The 17,757-nt window shown below is 47.6% G+C and overlaps 5 protein-coding genes across 5 annotated transcripts; 4 read left to right on the top strand and 1 right to left on the bottom strand.

Moving 5' to 3' along the window:
* The first annotated feature begins 64 nt into the window (after positions 1-64).
* LOC100834856 (peroxidase 70) lies at positions 65-1,900 on the top strand. Its single transcript, XM_010235699.3, has 3 exons — positions 65-362; positions 820-1,011; positions 1,117-1,900. The coding sequence occupies exons 1-3, from the start codon at positions 156-158 to the stop codon at positions 1,678-1,680; spliced, it is 963 nt and encodes a 320-aa protein (XP_010234001.1). The 5' UTR covers positions 65-155; the 3' UTR covers positions 1,681-1,900.
* A 2,662-nt stretch (positions 1,901-4,562) lies between these two features.
* On the top strand, positions 4,563-6,782 carry LOC100834556 (peroxidase 2). Its single transcript, XM_010235694.2, has 2 exons — positions 4,563-5,149; positions 5,914-6,782. The coding sequence occupies exons 1-2, from the start codon at positions 4,766-4,768 to the stop codon at positions 6,475-6,477; spliced, it is 948 nt and encodes a 315-aa protein (XP_010233996.1). The 5' UTR covers positions 4,563-4,765; the 3' UTR covers positions 6,478-6,782.
* Positions 6,783-8,691: 1,909 nt separating this feature from the next.
* On the top strand, positions 8,692-10,274 carry LOC100830182 (peroxidase 2). Its single transcript, XM_003562404.3, has 3 exons — positions 8,692-8,995; positions 9,187-9,378; positions 9,506-10,274. The coding sequence occupies exons 1-3, from the start codon at positions 8,786-8,788 to the stop codon at positions 10,064-10,066; spliced, it is 963 nt and encodes a 320-aa protein (XP_003562452.1). The 5' UTR covers positions 8,692-8,785; the 3' UTR covers positions 10,067-10,274.
* Positions 10,275-11,116: 842 nt separating this feature from the next.
* On the top strand, positions 11,117-12,715 carry LOC100834256 (peroxidase). Its single transcript, XM_003559753.4, has 3 exons — positions 11,117-11,434; positions 11,652-11,828; positions 11,935-12,715. The coding sequence occupies exons 1-3, from the start codon at positions 11,225-11,227 to the stop codon at positions 12,490-12,492; spliced, it is 945 nt and encodes a 314-aa protein (XP_003559801.2). The 5' UTR covers positions 11,117-11,224; the 3' UTR covers positions 12,493-12,715.
* Positions 12,716-13,929: 1,214 nt separating this feature from the next.
* On the bottom strand, positions 13,930-15,556 carry LOC100833944 (peroxidase 1). Its single transcript, XM_010235680.2, has 3 exons — positions 15,253-15,556; positions 14,844-15,020; positions 13,930-14,701 (listed from the first exon to the last, which is right to left on the bottom strand). The coding sequence occupies exons 1-3, from the start codon at positions 15,463-15,465 to the stop codon at positions 14,138-14,140; spliced, it is 954 nt and encodes a 317-aa protein (XP_010233982.1). The 5' UTR covers positions 15,466-15,556; the 3' UTR covers positions 13,930-14,137.
* Positions 15,557-17,757: the final 2,201 nt, after the last annotated feature.

Here is a 17,757-nt window from a genome sequence, read left to right as displayed (position 1 = left end):
ATGGGCTCAAAATCAAAAAATTATCACTTGGCATGTGGCTGCTACTATATATACAGATATCTGAAGTCCATGGCAATGCAGGCCATTTGCATCTTCTGAAAACAGAAAACCAGAATAGGGTTGCTGCATTGCAGTAAATACTATCTCTGATTGCCATGGCCTCTTATGTGTTGCCAGTGTTGCTGCTCCTGTGTGTAGCGGCGTCGGCGTCAGCCTCGCCTGGGCTGTCGCCGAGGTTCTATGCGAGATCGTGTCCCGGAGCTCTGGACACCATCAGGATCGCCGTGGAGGAGGCCGTGAGGAACGAGCCCCGCATGGGGGCCTCTCTGCTCCGGCTGCACTTCCACGACTGCTTCGTCCAAGCAAGTCCCTGTCCATCATTATTTGCCATGCTTAGTTACTTTTCTAGTACTAATACTCTTTTCTACTGCAGTTACTACTTGTTTACTCAATTTCGTTATCATTTTTCGACCAATTTAATCAAGCTGTGGTTAAATTTTAAAGTCACTATCTAAAGTTGTTGGAATTGACACTACAAGTGTATTGTGTTTGTGTACCTAACCTAACTACTCAAAAGTTGACACCCGGAGACTCAAGTCCAAGGCCTTCTAATTTGACTCTTTAAAGTCTTCTTGGCGCCAATTGCAACCAACCAAATCTGTTACTAGTATCACAGAAAAATTATTACTGCTCTCTGCATCTCTTGTGAAAAAAATATTACTCCTACTACTGTTTACATATTTTGTTTAACTACCCAGTAGTAGCGGTTAATAATTGTGTGCTAATTAAGTGTGGAACTGGAAATGCATATCAAATCAGGGCTGCGACGCATCGGTGCTGCTGAATGACACGGCCACCTTCACCGGCGAGCAAAGCGCTGCTCCCAACGTGGCGTCCATCCGAGGCTTCGCCGTCATCGACAACATCAAGGCCCGTGTCGAGGCCATCTGCCGGCAGACCGTCTCCTGCGCCGACATCCTTGCCCTCGCCGCCCGCGACTCCGTCGTCGCCGTAATTCCCCCCTCCTCCTCCTCCTCATCACCATTCTTGCACACTTGCACTACACAATCACTTCACTCAATATCAACACGTTTAATCACTTGCATTGCATTGCAGCTGGGAGGCCCATCATGGACAGTCCCACTAGGCCGCCGGGACTCAACAACAGCAAGTCTCTCCCTAGCCAACAGCGACCTCCCAGCTCCATCCTTCGACGTGGCCAACCTGACAGCCGCCTTCGCCGCCAAGAACCTCAGCGTGACCGACATGGTGGCCCTCTCAGGCGGCCACACAATCGGGGACTCGCAGTGCCTCAACTTCAGGGACAGGATCTACAACGAGACCAACAACATCGACGCCGCCTTCGCGACGTCGCTCAAATCCATCTGCCCGCGCTCCACGAGCTCCGGCAACAGCAGCCTGGCGCCTCTGGACGTAGCAACGCCCACAGCATTCGACAACAAGTACTATGGGAACTTGTTGGCGAAGAAGGGGCTCTTGCATTCGGACCAGGTGCTGGTGAATGCCAGAGGCGGCGTTGGCGGGCTTGTCAGGAGGTATGCGGGCTCCCCTGCGAGGTTTGGGAAGGATTTTGGGGCTGCCATGGTGAGGATGGGGAATGTGAGCCCGCTCACTGGGTCGCAGGGCCAGATCAGGCTCATTTGTTCCAGGGTTAACTGATTCAGTTGTGGTACTGGCTGGTTAACTTTGTTCATGAATGTAAGATGTTTTGATATGCTATTTTTAGCCTACCCAAACGTCTTACATTTTGCATGGAATAAAGCTAGTATTAGCTATAGCTACTGCTATGTATCATGTACTGTGATGTATGAGAGCATTCCGCTCAAAATTTGCCCAGATGTTCAAATGCCATTCAAAAAAATTTGTTTCAAATTTGCCACTCAAATTTTGCATGGGGTACAAATATGTCACTACCGTTAATCGACCGCTAGCTGATCGTTGAGTAAGATATGAAAAGACAATATTACCTCTAGATGGTATGTTGATTTCCCTTTACAACAAAGTACTCGTTTTAGAGAACTTATAATTTCAGATTGTTAAGATGTCAATAACACACTATTAAGCGGGTAGTACGGGCCCTCTGACTTCCAGCTATGTCGGAGTAAGTTTCAGCAAAAAATTAAAATGAGTAATAATGATTTTCACATGAAAAATTGAAATTTTCAGCCGCGGTTCCATTGAATTAACTTAACATCACAAAATTCATAAATAGATTCAGCAGAATAATATAAAAAAAACTCATAATAATTTATTTTTTCTTTTGGTCTAACCAAGAGGTCAAATATGGTTATCCCCGAATTGAAACTTCGTGCCAACATTTTCAACAAGGGAACAAAGTAAGCTCATCCACTCTGGCAACTTGCACTATACTTCTTTTTTTTTGAAACGAGGCAAAAGATTTGCCTATATATTGATCAAGAAGGAGTAAACATTGTTGACCGAAGTCAAGGAAAAAGGAAAGAAAAAGACAGAGAAGTTTGGCGAAAGATCCATGCGTCGTAATTTGCCGAACTCGATGTAGCATGTGGCAAATGAAGAGTTTCATGCACCGAACCAATTCACACCCAAAGGTTCAAACTGATGAGGAAAGAAGAGCAATCCACTTACATTTCAACAACAAACCTTGAATAGAATGCCGAGTTTGAGCTTTTCTTTGCAATGTTAGTTGTATTTTTATCTAAGGATGTGCTATTTCATAGTCTATTGATTTTAAGAAAAATGCCTTAAAGGACAATCTCGTTGGATTAAAATCTAGCGGTCAACACTCAAACTAAAAATCAGTCGACTACTATATAGCAAAACGGTTTATCTAATTCGGCAGTGAACTTTTGTAACAGAGTCCGGGTGTGTATTTTGTATTGACCTGATGTTACTGCGTTGTCCAAATGTGAGGAATTTCTCAATAATAAAAGAGCAATCATACGGAAGCAGTAATGCATATCATCATAATTTACTGCAAAAGATATGCGCAAAAAAAATACTGCAAAAGACACCGAATGCTTCGAGACCAAACCAATTTTGCGCATCAGTCAACTCAAACTTTTTCAAGTTGATTACTATACTATGTACATTCCCATTCCTGGATAAGAACTGCTAGCAGATATGAACCCCACGATAATCCAGTCAACAAAACATGACTAACCACATGCATGCAGCATTCCTCTGCAGACTACTAGTATTTTGCACTATTCTTTATCAACTTGCGTGGATGCATGTCGTGGTCATCCAATAATGAAATCAGTCATCACTTATCAGTACATCTACATAATCTTCCTTTATTTACCCCAAAACCGGTCGGCATGCACTGCTGGCAGGCATGCAGTCAAGCACTTAAGCTCCACATGCATATATTATTTTCTTCTTCTCAATCTTCTTAAGCTCCACCATGCATGCATGCATGTATGTGCAGTTGTGCATGGTCTAGTGGACAGAACACTATTTATCTTCCTTCCCTCGGGTGCATACTCTTGTTGATCATTGACCAAGTATTTCTTGGATTGATCAAAAATTAAGTTGCTCAATCCTTATCCTACAGTTATATTGCAGACCCTTTTTTCCGGGCAATATATATCAATCCTATTCCAAAGTTAATGGTGATATATACGTTCAACTAGCAAGCTAGCCCCACTGGCTGCAACCATCAGCAGAACTCTCAGCCCATCATCCATCCATCGACCCGTATAGTGGAATTAATATGAATTAGCACATATTTCTTCCGATCCGGACGTATATATCACGTACATTGAAGTGTACTGGTACAGTACTATATAGCTAGTAAATTAAGGAACTAGTACCACGTATTTGCACGAACCATGCATGCATATATATATACATGGTAGCTCGATCGTGCCAAATTTGAGGCTCATATCAAGCCAGGGACCACCGAATTTCCCAGAATTGTCAATCATCTATATATGTGGCCCATGTGCATACCAGAAAGAATAATACTATTAGCCGTGTCTCTCCATGCAAGACTTTTGGTGCACCGTCTAGTTTCTCGTACGATATCATTACTGTAGTTCGGACTTCGGGAGCACGCAAATCTCTGAAGATCCAGTATAGCCGACATGCTGGGGTGCAAATTCCCAACGCAGAAATCAAATTAATGACATGCGTAAGTGGATGGATGCTCCTGTCACAGGACTTGATCATCTTTTACACGTCGAAGCAACCCACGCATGAATATTCAGCTGATGCATGATGGTGCATCCGATGTACTCCCTCCGATCCACGTTAATTGTCTCAAATTTGTCCGAATTAATATGGATGTATCGATCTATGCCCAAAAAACGTCATGTAATATTCAACGATTAATATGGATCGGAGGGAGTATTATTATTCCGGTGTATATATTTGACTTGATCTAATCTATGCGTTCATCGATCGATCGTCCAATCGTCCATGGGTGCACGATAATCGATCGATAGACCCCACAATTGATAAGTCGATAATGCAACTTGGCAACCCATTAAGCAAAAGGGGGGGAAAAGAGGAATGAGCACGGCACGCGCAGTACAAAATATCGGCATATCGCTAATTCGCCATGTGCACAAAAATAGCCAGGCTTTCTACTTTTCTAGCTATACCTAGCTAGCCTCCTTGCACTGGGCTATATATATCTGCATGGAATGCAGGCCAATGCATCGCATAGGTCAACCGATCAAATCAATCTTCACAAGAGTGCCTTAATTCTAGCTCGATCGATCACCACAAGCTAAGCTTAATTAAGCTAGCTATAGCAGCCATGGCCTCTTCATCTCTATTACCATCAGTCATGTTGCTCCTGTGTCTAGCGGCATCGGCGTCGGCGCAGCTTTCGCCGACTTTCTACGCCACGTCGTGCCCGAAGGCTCTGGACACCATCAAGGCCGCCGTGACAGCCGCCGTGAAGAAGGAGAACCGCATGGGTGCCTCCCTGCTCCGGCTCCACTTCCACGACTGCTTCGTCCAGGGCTGCGACGCCTCCGTCCTGCTCTCCGGCAACGAGCAGAACGCGCTCCCCAACGTTGGCTCCCTCCGAGGCTTCGAGGTCATCGACAGCATCAAGGCCCAAGTCGAGGCCCTCTGCAAGCAGACCGTCTCCTGCGCCGACATCCTCACCCTCGCCGCCCGGGACTCCGTCGTCGCCGTAAATAAGCTCAAACACCTTACATGCATACTTAATGTTCCCTCCGTTTCTAAATGTTCCCTCCGTTTCTAAATTGTTGTCGTGGTTTTAATTCAAATTTGAACTAAAACCATGACAAAAAATAAATTAGGAACGTAGAGAGTACAATAGCTAGGAAGCACGGATACGTTGATACGTATCTGATACGCGATACAGGGATACCACGATACGTCAATTTTTTTAAAACATAGATACGGGGATACGTTTCTATATATATGTTAAATAAAAAAATACAGAAAGTACAAATTTTTATATGAGAAGCAGTCAAAAATTTAACTCCATTGCAAGATTGTTGCCCAGTTTCCTGCAGTGCTCGAGCTCAAGCTCCCAACTGAAGCTGATGCTCTTCTTGCTATGGCTGACCTGGGCAGAGAAGGAGAGAACTGGAGAAAGAAGTCATGAAATCAATCACCCATTCCGCGTGAACAGAGAAGGGAGATGGGTAGGATAAATCGATGGCCGATGGGCTTCTTCTGATGTTTAGTTTCCCGTATCCCACAAGTATCGGGAAGTATCCCTCACGTATCGGATATTTAAAAAAAAAAATTAGATCGAAAAATTATCCGATACGGGCAAAATATGTATCGGGGAGTATCCAGGCGTATCCATGCAGTATCCGATACGGATACGCCAGCTCAGAGTCGTATCCGTGTTTCGTACTACAACAGTACATTGCTCCCAAGGAGATCATTAATAATCTTGTTTTTTGCTCTTCTGGTGCACAGTTGGGAGGGCCATCTTGGACGGTGCCGCTGGGCAGGCGAGACTCGCTGACGGCAAACGAGGCATTGGCCAACAGCGACCTTCCGCCGCCGTTCTTCGACCTTGTCAACCTCACAAAGTCCTTCGGCGACAAAGGATTCTCGCTCACAGAAATGGTGGCACTTTCAGGCGCTCACACAATCGGGCAAGCTCAGTGCCTCAACTTCAGGGACAGGCTCTACAACGAGACCACGAGCATCGACGCCGCCTTCGCGGCGTCCCTGAAGCCCAACTGCCCGCGGCCCACGGGCGCCCCCGGCGACGGCAACCTGGCTGCGCTGGACGTGAGCACGCCCTACTACTTCGACAACAAGTACTATGTGAATTTGCAGGCCAAGAAGGGGCTGCTGCACTCGGACCAGGTGCTGTTTAACGGCGGGGGAGCTGATAACATTGTCAGCAACTTCGCGTCCAGCGCGGCGGCGTTCAGTGGCGCATTCGCGTCGGCGATGGTGAAGATGGGGAACCTTGGCCCGTTGACTGGGTCGCAGGGCCAGGTCAGGCTCAGCTGCTCCAAGGTGAACTAGGTTGAATTTGAATCCTCGCCGTTGTTTCAAGGGGATGAGTGAGTGAATCGATTAATAAGGCTCGCTATATATGTGGCCATTATATTCCTCAATCATAGTATGTTTACAAGATTGGGAAAACTGAGAAAGGTGCATGTATGTACTGAAGATGGTGTGTATGTGTACGTATCACAAGGAAGGACCTCATGCAAAGGCATGGAGGATTCCACTATTATACATACGGAGTATGAGTTACTTCTTGGCTAAAAATTAAACGCTCTGTGTTTAGTGATGTAGTAATATTAACGTGCTACCTATGTATCCAATGTGGACCGAGCAATGCTAGGACGGCTTGAGTGTGCGTCCGCATGAGGTTGGTTGCTTCTCCTTAACAAAAAAAATACCCTGGGTGCCAGCGCCCATGTGTGTTTTTTTTTTCAATCTAAATTATTGGTGCCAATTCATCTTATAATTGCAAACTTAGTTTTTTAAGAGAAAAACTATTTTTTGGTGTGTGGTTTTTTTGTCCGACTTTCCTCTTAAAAATGACCAATTCTCTCATTCTTAATGAAGTAAAGGAACAGGCAAAAAAATTGGAAAATAAATGTTTCTTTCCTGAGCCCACCTATTTATAAGATGACATATACGTGAATCGATACACTTGTCAAAATTTGTTTTTGCATGCTAATAAAAATATTAAATGTAGTGAGGTCAAAATATTTTTTTGTGACAAATCAATCCAAATAAATTAATAATATTTGCACATTAAATATTTAATGCCACTAGAACCCCCTTCAAGAGATGAGTACTGCGATGGGCATCATTACATAAGGGATTTCATCGACATTAATTTGCGTAAGCAGATTTTGTATACTAACTTCATCAGTTATCTAAACAATTTTTGTCTCATATATAGTCATGATTTAAAAATTCTGTATGTACTACATATCTTCTTAAAATATTTGTATTAGATGCTTGAAAATCATGTGCGGCTGTGCGTCATACTCCACATAATTAACTTTTTTTTGGGGGGGTTTATAAATAGATGGCTCCATCCACTTTCAGGTGGGTGTACGTGTACAAGTTTAATTCGAGGTTTAACTTTGACCATTAATCAGATCAATAATATGTACATTTTGTGACTCATAAACTATATCATTTAAAAAAAATCAAATATGATTCAATAGTATGATTTGTATGGCACGCAAACTTATCTATTATTGTAATGGTCAAACTCAAGCTTAAAAATAATACGGACATGCTTTGGTGAGTCACCACCATGTTACTCGAGTACAAAAGTTGCAAAAGGCCCTCCAAATTCAACCCGGCTGGGATTAATTATTCATTATTTGATACGTTAATTTTAGAACCTTGAAAGACTAGAGAATATCGTCTGCTAAAAAAATAGTTCATGGTGGGTAAAGTACGTAGACGTAGCATCGATCGGATGGTATGATATAACCTACTGCAAACTCTCTTTTTTTCTTAACATATAAACAAGCTAAAATTGAAGAAACGTCAAACTGGCCCAGAAAAAGAAGCGCCACTCTATATGCATGGATAACTCAACGGTTAGGTCGCAGTACACTGGTACTAGAGCTATTTTCGTCAAAAAAGAGAGAGATTTATATAGAGGTTGAATCATGTCAAAGCTAAGTAGAAATTAAGCTCCAGCTAGCTAGCTATAGCTCGCACATGCATGGAAAATGACTGCACAACGGCTGGCCGGCCAGAGCATGACCGAATAGTCCTAGACAGATACCGACCTTCACACTAAACTAAACCAGTAGCATTTGCTTATTCAGACAACAGTTTCGTCTGCTAGTGCACAAGTCCTGCAAACGACGGGAACCATAGTAGACCCAGCAGACGAAAATGTGGACGTTCTACTGTGTACTAGCACTGAATTTGTTATGTACAATCCCAAATGATATGTGGGTATATTAATATATCTACTGTATATCCAATGGGACGAACCACATGGTGTGTACATCCTGTTGATATTGCTGCATATTATATGCCAATTAGTTGATGGGCAAGCTTAATTTTGCCTAAGCAATCAGCTATGATAAGGCCCGAATAATGCAGAGTTGGTACTGGCGGTATAAATTTACTTCGAATACTGCTGCTGTACCAAGAAACTGCTAATCCGTCTAATCGTGTTAGGCATCAAATTTGGAGTCTTTAGCGCGCGCTATAAGCACCCGTGGCACCCAAACCCTCTGGCTATATATACGTCCAGTGCAATGCAGTGTTCAGCAAGAGCTAGCCACACGATCAAACTAAAAATAAGCGCCGAGGAACACTTTTGTTTTAAGGTTTAATTAGCATGGCTTCTGCCTCTTGTCTTATGCTACTGGTGGCCGTGGCAATGGCAATGGCCTCGGCAGCGTCCGGGCAGCTGTCATCCACGTTCTACGACACGTCGTGTCCGAAGGCTCTGGACACCATCAAGACCGCCGTGACGGCCGCCGTCAGCAGCGAGGCCCGGATGGGCGCCTCGCTGCTCCGGCTCCACTTCCACGACTGCTTTGTCGATGTAAGTCCTTAGTCATAAGTTAATTTTTGTTAATTGTCATACAATCCCGCTCTTACAAAATTCAGATCAATGTCATTGAAGGAATGCATGAACTGATCTGGCGAACAGAACAGAGAGATCACACTACAATTAAGCAGCTTAATGATCAGGGTTTAATAATTCTGAACTTTGTGCTCCATGCATGCACGCAGGGATGTGACGCGTCAGTCCTGCTGGCCGACACGGGGAGCTTCGTGGGCGAGCAAACCGCAGCTCCGAACGCCGGCTCCATCCGGGGCCTCAACGTCATCGACAACATCAAGACCCAGGTGGAGGCCGTGTGCAAGCAGACCGTCTCCTGCGCCGACATCCTCGCCGTCGCCGCCCGCGACTCCGTCGTCACGGTACGATAATTAAACCTCCAGTCCATCATCGTCGTCGTCGTCATCGTCGTCGTCGTCATCATCATTATCATTATCATCCAAAATCGTTAATCTGAACTTAATTTTGCGCATCCATGAATGAATTCAGCTGGGAGGGCCATCATGGACAGTGCTCCTAGGCAGGAGAGACTCCACAACAGCAAGCAAGACCAACGCAGAGAACGACCTGCCACCCCCAACCTTCGACCTCAAGAACCTCACCGACAACTTCGCCAACAAGCAGCTCAGCGTGACCGACATGGTGGCGCTCTCAGGCGGCCACACCATCGGCCAATCGCAGTGCCTCAACTTCAGGGACAGGATCTACAACGAGACCAACATCGACGCCGCCTTCGCGGCGTCCCTCAAGTCCAACTGCCCGCGTTCCACGAGCTCCGGCAACACAAGCCTGGCGCCGCTCGACGTCGCGACGCCCACGGCGTTCGACAACAAGTACTTCGTGAACTTGCAGGCCAACAAGGGCCTGCTGCATTCCGACCAGGTGTTGTTCAACGGTGGGGGCACGGATAACACGGTCAGGAACTTCGCGTCGAACCCGGCGGCGTTCAGTGCCGCGTTTGTGACGGCCATGGTGAATATGGGGAACATTGCGCCTAAGACTGGGTCGCAAGGGCAGATCAGGCTCAGCTGCTCCAAGGTCAACTCCTGATTAAGTTGGAGGCCTTCTAGCTCGATCGGCATGGCAGCACTTGTAAACGACGACGAATAAGGCCTCCACAGCGTGGCCGTGTGTGTGTTTTTTGTGATCGAGTCGTACGTGTGACGAACAAATTCTCCCGTGCAAAAAGACGTGGAGGATTTATTTGCTACTTCCTCTTGATTCGGATAAATATATGTGCTTCAGGATGCGTAAGGTATTGGCGTGGAAGGTGTGCATCTGTTTTTTTTTGTTTTTTTTTTAGAACAAGGTGTGCATGTGTTTGTCTTACCGAATGAACGTACGTTTCAACAAACTTCTGCCCGGGCCGTGCGGCCCAACAATGGCTAGCTCCGACGAGGCGGCCGGCCCAAGACGTACCCGGATCGGGCCGAACGGCCGCTTGGCAGGTCGACGTCTGAAGGCGGCCTGGTGGATCACGTCGAAGGCGACCGGTGCGCCGGTCGTGGGCAGGTTGAATTGTCTTGGACAAATGCGGACTCTCCGCTGCTTAATTAATGTACTGAAGGCCAAACCATTCGTCCAAGCGATGCCTACATGTAAGGTGATCCAGCCTGTACCTCGTCGTCTGCTAGCACGCAAGGTCTGCTCAAATTTTGCTCTGAAATATTTTCGACAGAGATCTGGACAAAATAAACGTAGCACTTCTGTAAGAAGAAGAGAAAGAGGAGGAAAACGCCAGGCCGGTAGCAAATTAAGTTGGAGGCTACCACCCTTGGATGCACGCGTGCCCCTTCCAAGTTCCAATTATACGACAAGATAATTTGTCAATACTACGGTATATACAACGTATCTTCACCACAAAAAATATATGTTAGAAAAAATAGCATGTTCGTATCTACGATCGGACGGCTAGCTAGGTTCAAGTACAGAAAATGGACGGGCGTGATCATGTACGTGTGGCCAGTTGATCGAAGTTGTCTGTCGAGACTCGAGGGAGACTAAGCCCGGACTGAACAGGCCGTCGAATTTGGATGCTCATCCCAAGAGGGAGTGAGCAAAGTGCACGTGAGCTGAATCTCCAAGCTATAAATATGCATGCAGCCCCGCATCTTCTTGCACAGCACAAGCCCACAGTTCAGACTGCAGAGACGAAGCCAAGCTATAGCTAGCAAGGCACTCTCTGAGCTTGATAAACTAGCTAGAGCCATGGCCGCCTCTTGCATTTCCTTGCAGCTGATGCTCGTGGTGGCAGCACTGGCCGCCGTAGCGTCGGCTCAGCTGTCGCCGACGTTCTACGACACGTCGTGCCCGAGGGCTGCTGCCACCATCAAGAGCGCCGTGGCGGCCGCCGTGGCCAGCGAGCCCCGCATGGGCGCGTCCCTGCTCCGCCTCCACTTCCACGACTGTTTCGTCCAAGCAAGTTTCCACTAAATTTCCACTTAATTAACCGGCATTTTGTACTTACTGGTTATCTCAAGGCATTAGCTTTTAAACACTACTACATATAGACAGGATTACATACAAAATTGCAAATGCAAGTATCGCATGTTAACTAACTTGGTTGATAGAAAGAAAAAAAAAGAGGCAACCGGGGTTAACCATATATATGTGGATATTGCTTGCTTGGCTGCAGGGCTGCGACGCGTCCGTTCTGCTGTCGGGCAACGAGCAGGACACAGCTCCGAACAAGGATTCGCTTCGAGGCTACGGCGTCATCGACAACATCAAGACCCAGGTGGAGGCGCTCTGCAACCAGACCGTCTCCTGCGCCGACATCCTCACCCTCGCCGCTCGGGACTCGGTCGTCGCCGTAAGATCATCTTCCATACTATATATCATTTACATGGTCAAATATTAATTCTATCAGTTGACACGCTTGTAACAATAATCCAATTTCCTTCTTGGTTAATTTGCAGCTGGGAGGGCCGTCGTGGACGGTTCCACTGGGCAGAAGGGACTCCATCGACGCGAACGCGGCGGCGACGCTCACCGACCTCCCGGGCCCGGACTCCAGCCGCTCGCAGCTCGAGGCGGCCTTCCTTAAGAAGAACCTCAGCACGGCCGACATGGTGGCGCTCTCCGGCGCGCACACGCTGGGGCAGGCCCAGTGCCAGAACTTCAGGACACGGATCTACGGCGGCGACACCAACATCAACGCGGCCTACGCCACGTCGCTCAAGGCCAGCTGCCCGCAGACAGGCACGGGCACCAGCCTGGCGCCGCTGGACCCGACCACCCCCAACGGCTTCGACAACGCCTACTACGCCAACCTCATGAACCAGAGGGGCCTCCTGCACTCGGACCAGGCGCTCTTTAACAATGACACGACGGACAACGCGGTCCGGAACTTCGCGTCCAGCGCGGCGGCCTTCAGCAGCGCCTTTGCTTCCGCCATGGTGAAGATGGGGAATATCGAGCCCAAGACCGGGACGCAGGGGCAGATCAGGATCGTCTGCTCCAAGGTTAACTCGTGAATCAATCGTACATTCTTGAATAGGATACTAAGAGGAAAGATGATAGTATAGCGAGCTGCTGGCTATAACTTATGTGAAGAATAATGCCCGGGAAACAGTTTGATGCTAGCTACCGTACGGGTGGCGGAAAATATACACATACATTTGTACCGTTCCAATTCGCTCATGCAAAGGCATGGAGGATATTAATATATTACTTCTCCTTTACATAAATCCTATTTAAGATATTAACTCTATGTGTACTTCTCCTTGGCATGAAATTAAGCGGGTAGTCAATGGTATTTAAGATAGTAGAGGATCTCCAATGTCATCCCTCAAAACTATCCCAAATGTCCTATTCAGGGATATGGACATTTGCCCCCAAAATCATCTCCCAATGTCATTCTCTAAACGGACAAAATGTCACGTTTGTCCGGACACATCCCCAAACTTGTCTGAAACTTGCTCTCTTTTGTCCATCCCGGCCGCACAACAAGAAATGGAAAAATGAGAAGAAAAAGTGAAAGGAGAGGAGAAACAATAGAGAATGAAAAACTAATTTGAGAGAGAAATTTAGGGGATATGGGCGGACATGGAAAGGACACATGTCCACTTGCTCCCCCAAATGACAAAAAAAAAACATTTGATACAAAATTTGATGATCCCATTGGAGTTGGCCACAGACAGAAAAGTCAAGCAAAACCAGAAAAGAGCCTTGCCGATATCAGCCAAAAAGAGCGTCATCTCATGTCAACGTCCACACAGTACTATACATCCGCTGCCGCCCGTGTCGATCCGCCAGGCAACAGTGACTGTCATGCGACGGGAGTGCAAGATGACGGCGGAGCGGTCAAACCAACATTGAATATACTCCCTCCATACAACAAATGATGTCTCAATTTTGACTAAATTTGAATGCATCTATACACTAAATCATGTCTACATACATCCAAAATTTAACAAATTTGAGACATTTTTTGTTGGACGGAGGGAGTACTGTATTGCCTTTGGACGGATGCTGACCGGCCCCCACGGCCACACGTATTCTAGCCAGCTTAAACATTCAGACCAGTGGTCAGTCGACGGTCGTTTCTTTCCACGACAATGGCCAAAACAGATTGTTCATTCGAATTATTGGGCGTTGCCTTGCAACTTGGTGTTGGCACTTTGGCGGTAGCAATTTAAGTCGGAGGCTGTCAGCCCCATGCCTCCATATCCATATGGATGTGCGCATGCATGCGTGCCACTGATTGCCAACAACGTGCGGCGACCTAGCTAGCTAGCTGGTCAATGCTTGCATACTGTCCTGGGATTGACCGATCCTACGGCTAGCTATAGCGGCATGCACGACGAGACGGTAGATTGATCGAGTTGGCATCGCATATTTGGATATCTTATCCATTTAGTCCTCGACCGATCGATGCTTCTCTGGATCCCCACTTTCACGCAATTAAGAGGTGTGTAGACTCATTGTAGACTTATTGCATGATTGACTTGAGACAAATCACACAAAGAGAATAATTAAGAATCCTCCATGCCTTTGCATGAGAATTCGATCGTGTGTACACACTATAGCTAGTGCATGCTGGTGTATCGAGTATATCTATACTGGCCACGTGCTATAAGCCTTATTCCTTCACCTGCATGTCAACGAACGATCGACGTCCTAAGAGTTGACCTTGGAGCAGACGAGCCTGATCTGGCCCTGCGTGCCGGTCTTGGGCTCGATGTTCCCCATCTTGATCATGGCCGAAGCGAAGGCGCTGCCGAACGCCGCCGCGCTGGACGCGAAGTTCCGGACCGTGTTGTCCGCCGTGCCATTGTTGAACAGCACCTGGTCCGAGTGCAGGAGGCCCCTCTGGCTCATGAGGTTGGCGTAGTAGGCGTTGTCGAAGCCGTTGGGGGTGGTCGGGTCCAGCGGCGCCAGGTTGTTGTCCCCGCCGCCTGTCTGCGGGCAGTTGGCCTTGAGCGACGTGGCGTAGGCCGCGTTGATGTTGGCGTCGCCGCCGTAGATCCGGGCCCTGAAGTTCTGGCACTGGGCCTGCCCCAGCGTGTGCGCGCCGGAGAGCGCCACCATGTCGACTAGGCTGAGGCTGTTCTTCTTCATGAACCCGGTCACCAGGTCGTTGAGGCTCGATGTCGGGCCTGGGAGGTCGCTGTTCGCCTGCGCCACGTTTGCGTCCAGGGAGTCCCTTCTGCCTAGTGGAACTGTCCATGACGGCCCTCCCAACTGCATGTATAACCAAGCCAATTAAGCCAGAAATTAGCTAACTAAGTAAGTACTTATTCCGATCCATAATAAGTGTCGTTGATTTAGTACAAGTCGTAGAAATTGAATTGATCATATAGATGATCAGATAGATCTTAATTACCGCGACGACGGAGTCCCGTGCGGCGAGGGTAACGATGTCGGCGCAGGAGACGGTCTGCTTGCAGATGGCCTCGACCTGGGTCTTGATGTTTTCGATGACGCCGTAGCCTCGAACTGAACCCTTGTTTGGGGGCGCGTCCTGCTCCTGGCCCGCCAGCAGAATCGACGCGTCACACCCCTTCATGTACAGTAGTCAAGCAGCAGCAATTAATTAAGAAGCCAATAATGCATGAATACATGGCTAATCCCGGCTGGCAGGTCGCTTTTAAGCCAGAAATACGCATGCATATTTGTACATACAATTTAAGTACCTCATGGTCTAGAAATTACTCTCTCCCTCCGATCCTAAATTTTAGTTCAAATTTGAACTGAAACCACGACAAAAATTTAGAATAGGAGGAGGTGTATACCTGGACGAAGCAGTCGTGGAAGTGGAGGCGGACCAGGGACGCGCCCATGCGGGGCTCGGCCCTCACGGCGGCCACGACGGCGGCCTTGATGGTGGCCGCCGCCCTCGGGCACGACGTGTCGTAGAACGTCGGCGACAGCTGCGCCGACGCCACCGCGGCCAGTGCCACCACGAGCACCAGCAGCGAAATGCAAGATGCGGCAGAGGCGGCCATGGATAGATAACTAGCTCTACTCAGCTAAAAGTTCAGAGAGCGTGCCCTGCACTTGCTTATCTGCAGCTGTGGCTTGTGCAAGATGATGCGGCTCTTCATGCATATTTATAGGCTGGAGGATTAAGCTCACGTGCAGCTGCTGCACAGTCCCACTTGGGATGAAGCATCCAAATTCGTTGCCCGATTAGTCCATGCTTAGTCTGATCTGATCTCTCGGTGGATGGACACGCCGGCGCCCATGATCTATCCTATCCGTTCATTGTCGCCTTGGGGCCAGCTTGCCGTCCGATCGATGGTACGGGTACGGGGGCACGTCGTATGTTGACAAATTAACTTGTCGCGTACATCCAAGGGTGGTAGCCTGAACTTAATTTGCTACAGCCAGCCAGACAACACCAACCCCTGCATTAATTCAATTCGAAGCTGACAGGGGAAGAAGCCGATGCATTGCGTGCTTCAGGATATGCTCTTCGACAGCATGGTGTACATCATTGAATTAAGAGATAGATGCAGACTGAAAGCCCCAGATGATGCTGATCGAAGAAGGATCGAACTAGCAAGAGAAGGACAGTTAAAATACAATGTTCATTTGAGTCTGCATCGTGGTGGCGATCCCTCTAAGCCGTTTGTAAAGCTTAAGTAACTGTGTTCTGCCGTTTTACCTTTTAGGCCGCTGATAGTATCTTCTAGTAGCATGCCCTGGGTGCGTGTGGAACCAATGTACGTAGTTCCACGCAAAGATCGAGCCCCAAATTAAGTGAGTGGAACTACATTTGTATTAATTGGGGCTGATCTTTTTCTGTTCCATTATCTCTCGCTAGTGGAACCCGGCATGCCAAACCCTGCATTTTCCTCGGCCCATGCAGTGGGTCGGGCCAACACGATCGTATTCGTGCGTGCGTATCTTGTCCTCCTAATTTTCTACAGATAAATTTTGTCTCGTCCAAAGCAAGTAGTGCCCTTTGGATATGTTAGAAAGGAGCAACAAAACAAATCATCTTTGTTTAAAGAAGAAATACGCCCGTGCTTGCATGGTTCATCTCCTTGGGCGCTAGATGAGGACGAGGGACAGCCTGGAGGCAGCGACCGGGCGATCGTTTGGCGCAGAAAAATGCTGCACAAGCTGCTGATTGGGAGTCCGCATTTGTCCAAGGCAATTCAACATCGCTTCGACCGCTGCGCAGTCGTCTTCCGGTCCGGTCGCATTCCACCCAGCGAGATCGAGAAACCAGCCGGACTTTTTTTTTTTCCAGTTTTGTTTTTTTAGGGGATTTTGGTTTTTCTATTTTTTATTTTGGAGAGGAGCCTTTTCTTCGTACGGCTGCTGCTCGAGCCGGTCTCAGTGAATTGCGGATCGCTTGCAGGTTTTGGGGCTGTTTCAGTTTGGGGCCTCGGTTGAAAACGAAAGTTGTTTACTGGGTGCTCGGATTTAGGCCGAGAGTCGTGAGTTTTCCGACTGGGCCGGGCGGTGCCTACGTACAAAGTATTTTCGGACTTTGTGTCACTCGGCCCAGGATGAAAAGGTCCGAAGCGGCCTACAGAGCAGGCGGATTTTTAGCCCGTCCCCCGTCGGTGCTCCGGGCGGACCGGGCCTCGGGCCACGCTACCGGTCGGGCTTGCAATTGGTGGCGCAGCGACACTTGTTCCGGAAGCCCGCGCCAAACGCACTCGGGCCAGGGGGTGCGCCGACGGGCCGCTGTATGACCGGGCACTCGGCCCAGGAAAGTACTTATTTTTCCTTTACTAGCTAAAAAAAAAGCTCTGTGCTCTCTACAAAATTAAGAATTTGTGTTTTGCATGAGTTGTTTAAATATGTGTCGCTCATATTTTAAAAATTTCTGATAAATAATAATTATGTTAAAATATTATTTTTTAAAAATACAATTATTTTTGAAAGTCATGAAAACCAATCAAGTATAGCCAAAAGATCGTGACACGTATAGAATGAGTGGCAATTAGACGATTCTTTAAGAGATAGTTTTGTTGCAGTGAACTCGCGACTACCAAATCAGATGTTTAAACTGAGTTGTACAGTGCGTGTAGAGGACAAATAACCACGAGAAGCAATGACGCAACTCTGCTGCTGCACTCTGCAGTGGAGATTCTCCGGAAATCGGAAGCGGGGGGAACGCAGAGTCGCAGAGCTTGTGTAGAGGTGGACGTCAGTGCAGACTGACTGACTGCCGGCCTGATTTAAGTAAGTAAAAATGGTGGAGGGAATGAAGAACAGATCGACTCGTAGCGTGCCACACGATTTTCTTAGCTTTGCTTTTGCGTCCAAGGAGCCGATGC

The sequence above is a fragment of the Brachypodium distachyon genome, chromosome 1, assembly GCF_000005505.3.
Source record: "Brachypodium distachyon strain Bd21 chromosome 1, Brachypodium_distachyon_v3.0, whole genome shotgun sequence".
Taxonomy (NCBI): Eukaryota; Viridiplantae; Streptophyta; class Magnoliopsida; order Poales; family Poaceae; genus Brachypodium; species Brachypodium distachyon.
This window is presented reverse-complemented; position numbering and strand designations above follow the sequence as displayed.

Bases quoted from the DNA above. Each gene is read 5' to 3' on its own strand.
- LOC100834856 (XM_010235699.3), top strand. From the start codon at position 156: ATGGCCTCTTATGTGTTGCCAGTGTTGCTGCTCCTGTGTGTAGCGGCG. The intron at 363-819 runs GCAAGTCCCTGT...ATATCAAATCAG, and splicing joins TCCACGACTGCTTCGTCCAA to GGCTGCGACGCATCGGTGCT. The intron at 1,012-1,116 runs GTAATTCCCCCC...ATTGCATTGCAG, and splicing joins CCCGCGACTCCGTCGTCGCC to CTGGGAGGCCCATCATGGAC.
- LOC100834556 (XM_010235694.2), top strand. From the start codon at position 4,766: ATGGCCTCTTCATCTCTATTACCATCAGTCATGTTGCTCCTGTGTCTA. The intron at 5,150-5,913 runs GTAAATAAGCTC...TCTGGTGCACAG, and splicing joins CCCGGGACTCCGTCGTCGCC to TTGGGAGGGCCATCTTGGAC.
- LOC100830182 (XM_003562404.3), top strand. From the start codon at position 8,786: ATGGCTTCTGCCTCTTGTCTTATGCTACTGGTGGCCGTGGCAATGGCA. The intron at 8,996-9,186 runs GTAAGTCCTTAG...GCATGCACGCAG, and splicing joins TCCACGACTGCTTTGTCGAT to GGATGTGACGCGTCAGTCCT. The intron at 9,379-9,505 runs GTACGATAATTA...GAATGAATTCAG, and splicing joins CCCGCGACTCCGTCGTCACG to CTGGGAGGGCCATCATGGAC.
- LOC100834256 (XM_003559753.4), top strand. From the start codon at position 11,225: ATGGCCGCCTCTTGCATTTCCTTGCAGCTGATGCTCGTGGTGGCAGCA. The intron at 11,435-11,651 runs GCAAGTTTCCAC...GCTTGGCTGCAG, and splicing joins TCCACGACTGTTTCGTCCAA to GGCTGCGACGCGTCCGTTCT. The intron at 11,829-11,934 runs GTAAGATCATCT...GTTAATTTGCAG, and splicing joins CTCGGGACTCGGTCGTCGCC to CTGGGAGGGCCGTCGTGGAC.
- LOC100833944 (XM_010235680.2), bottom strand. From the start codon at position 15,465: ATGGCCGCCTCTGCCGCATCTTGCATTTCGCTGCTGGTGCTCGTGGTG. The intron at 15,021-15,252 runs GTATACACCTCC...CTGTACATGAAG, and splicing joins TCCACGACTGCTTCGTCCAG to GGGTGTGACGCGTCGATTCT. The intron at 14,702-14,843 runs GTAATTAAGATC...TTATACATGCAG, and splicing joins CACGGGACTCCGTCGTCGCG to TTGGGAGGGCCGTCATGGAC.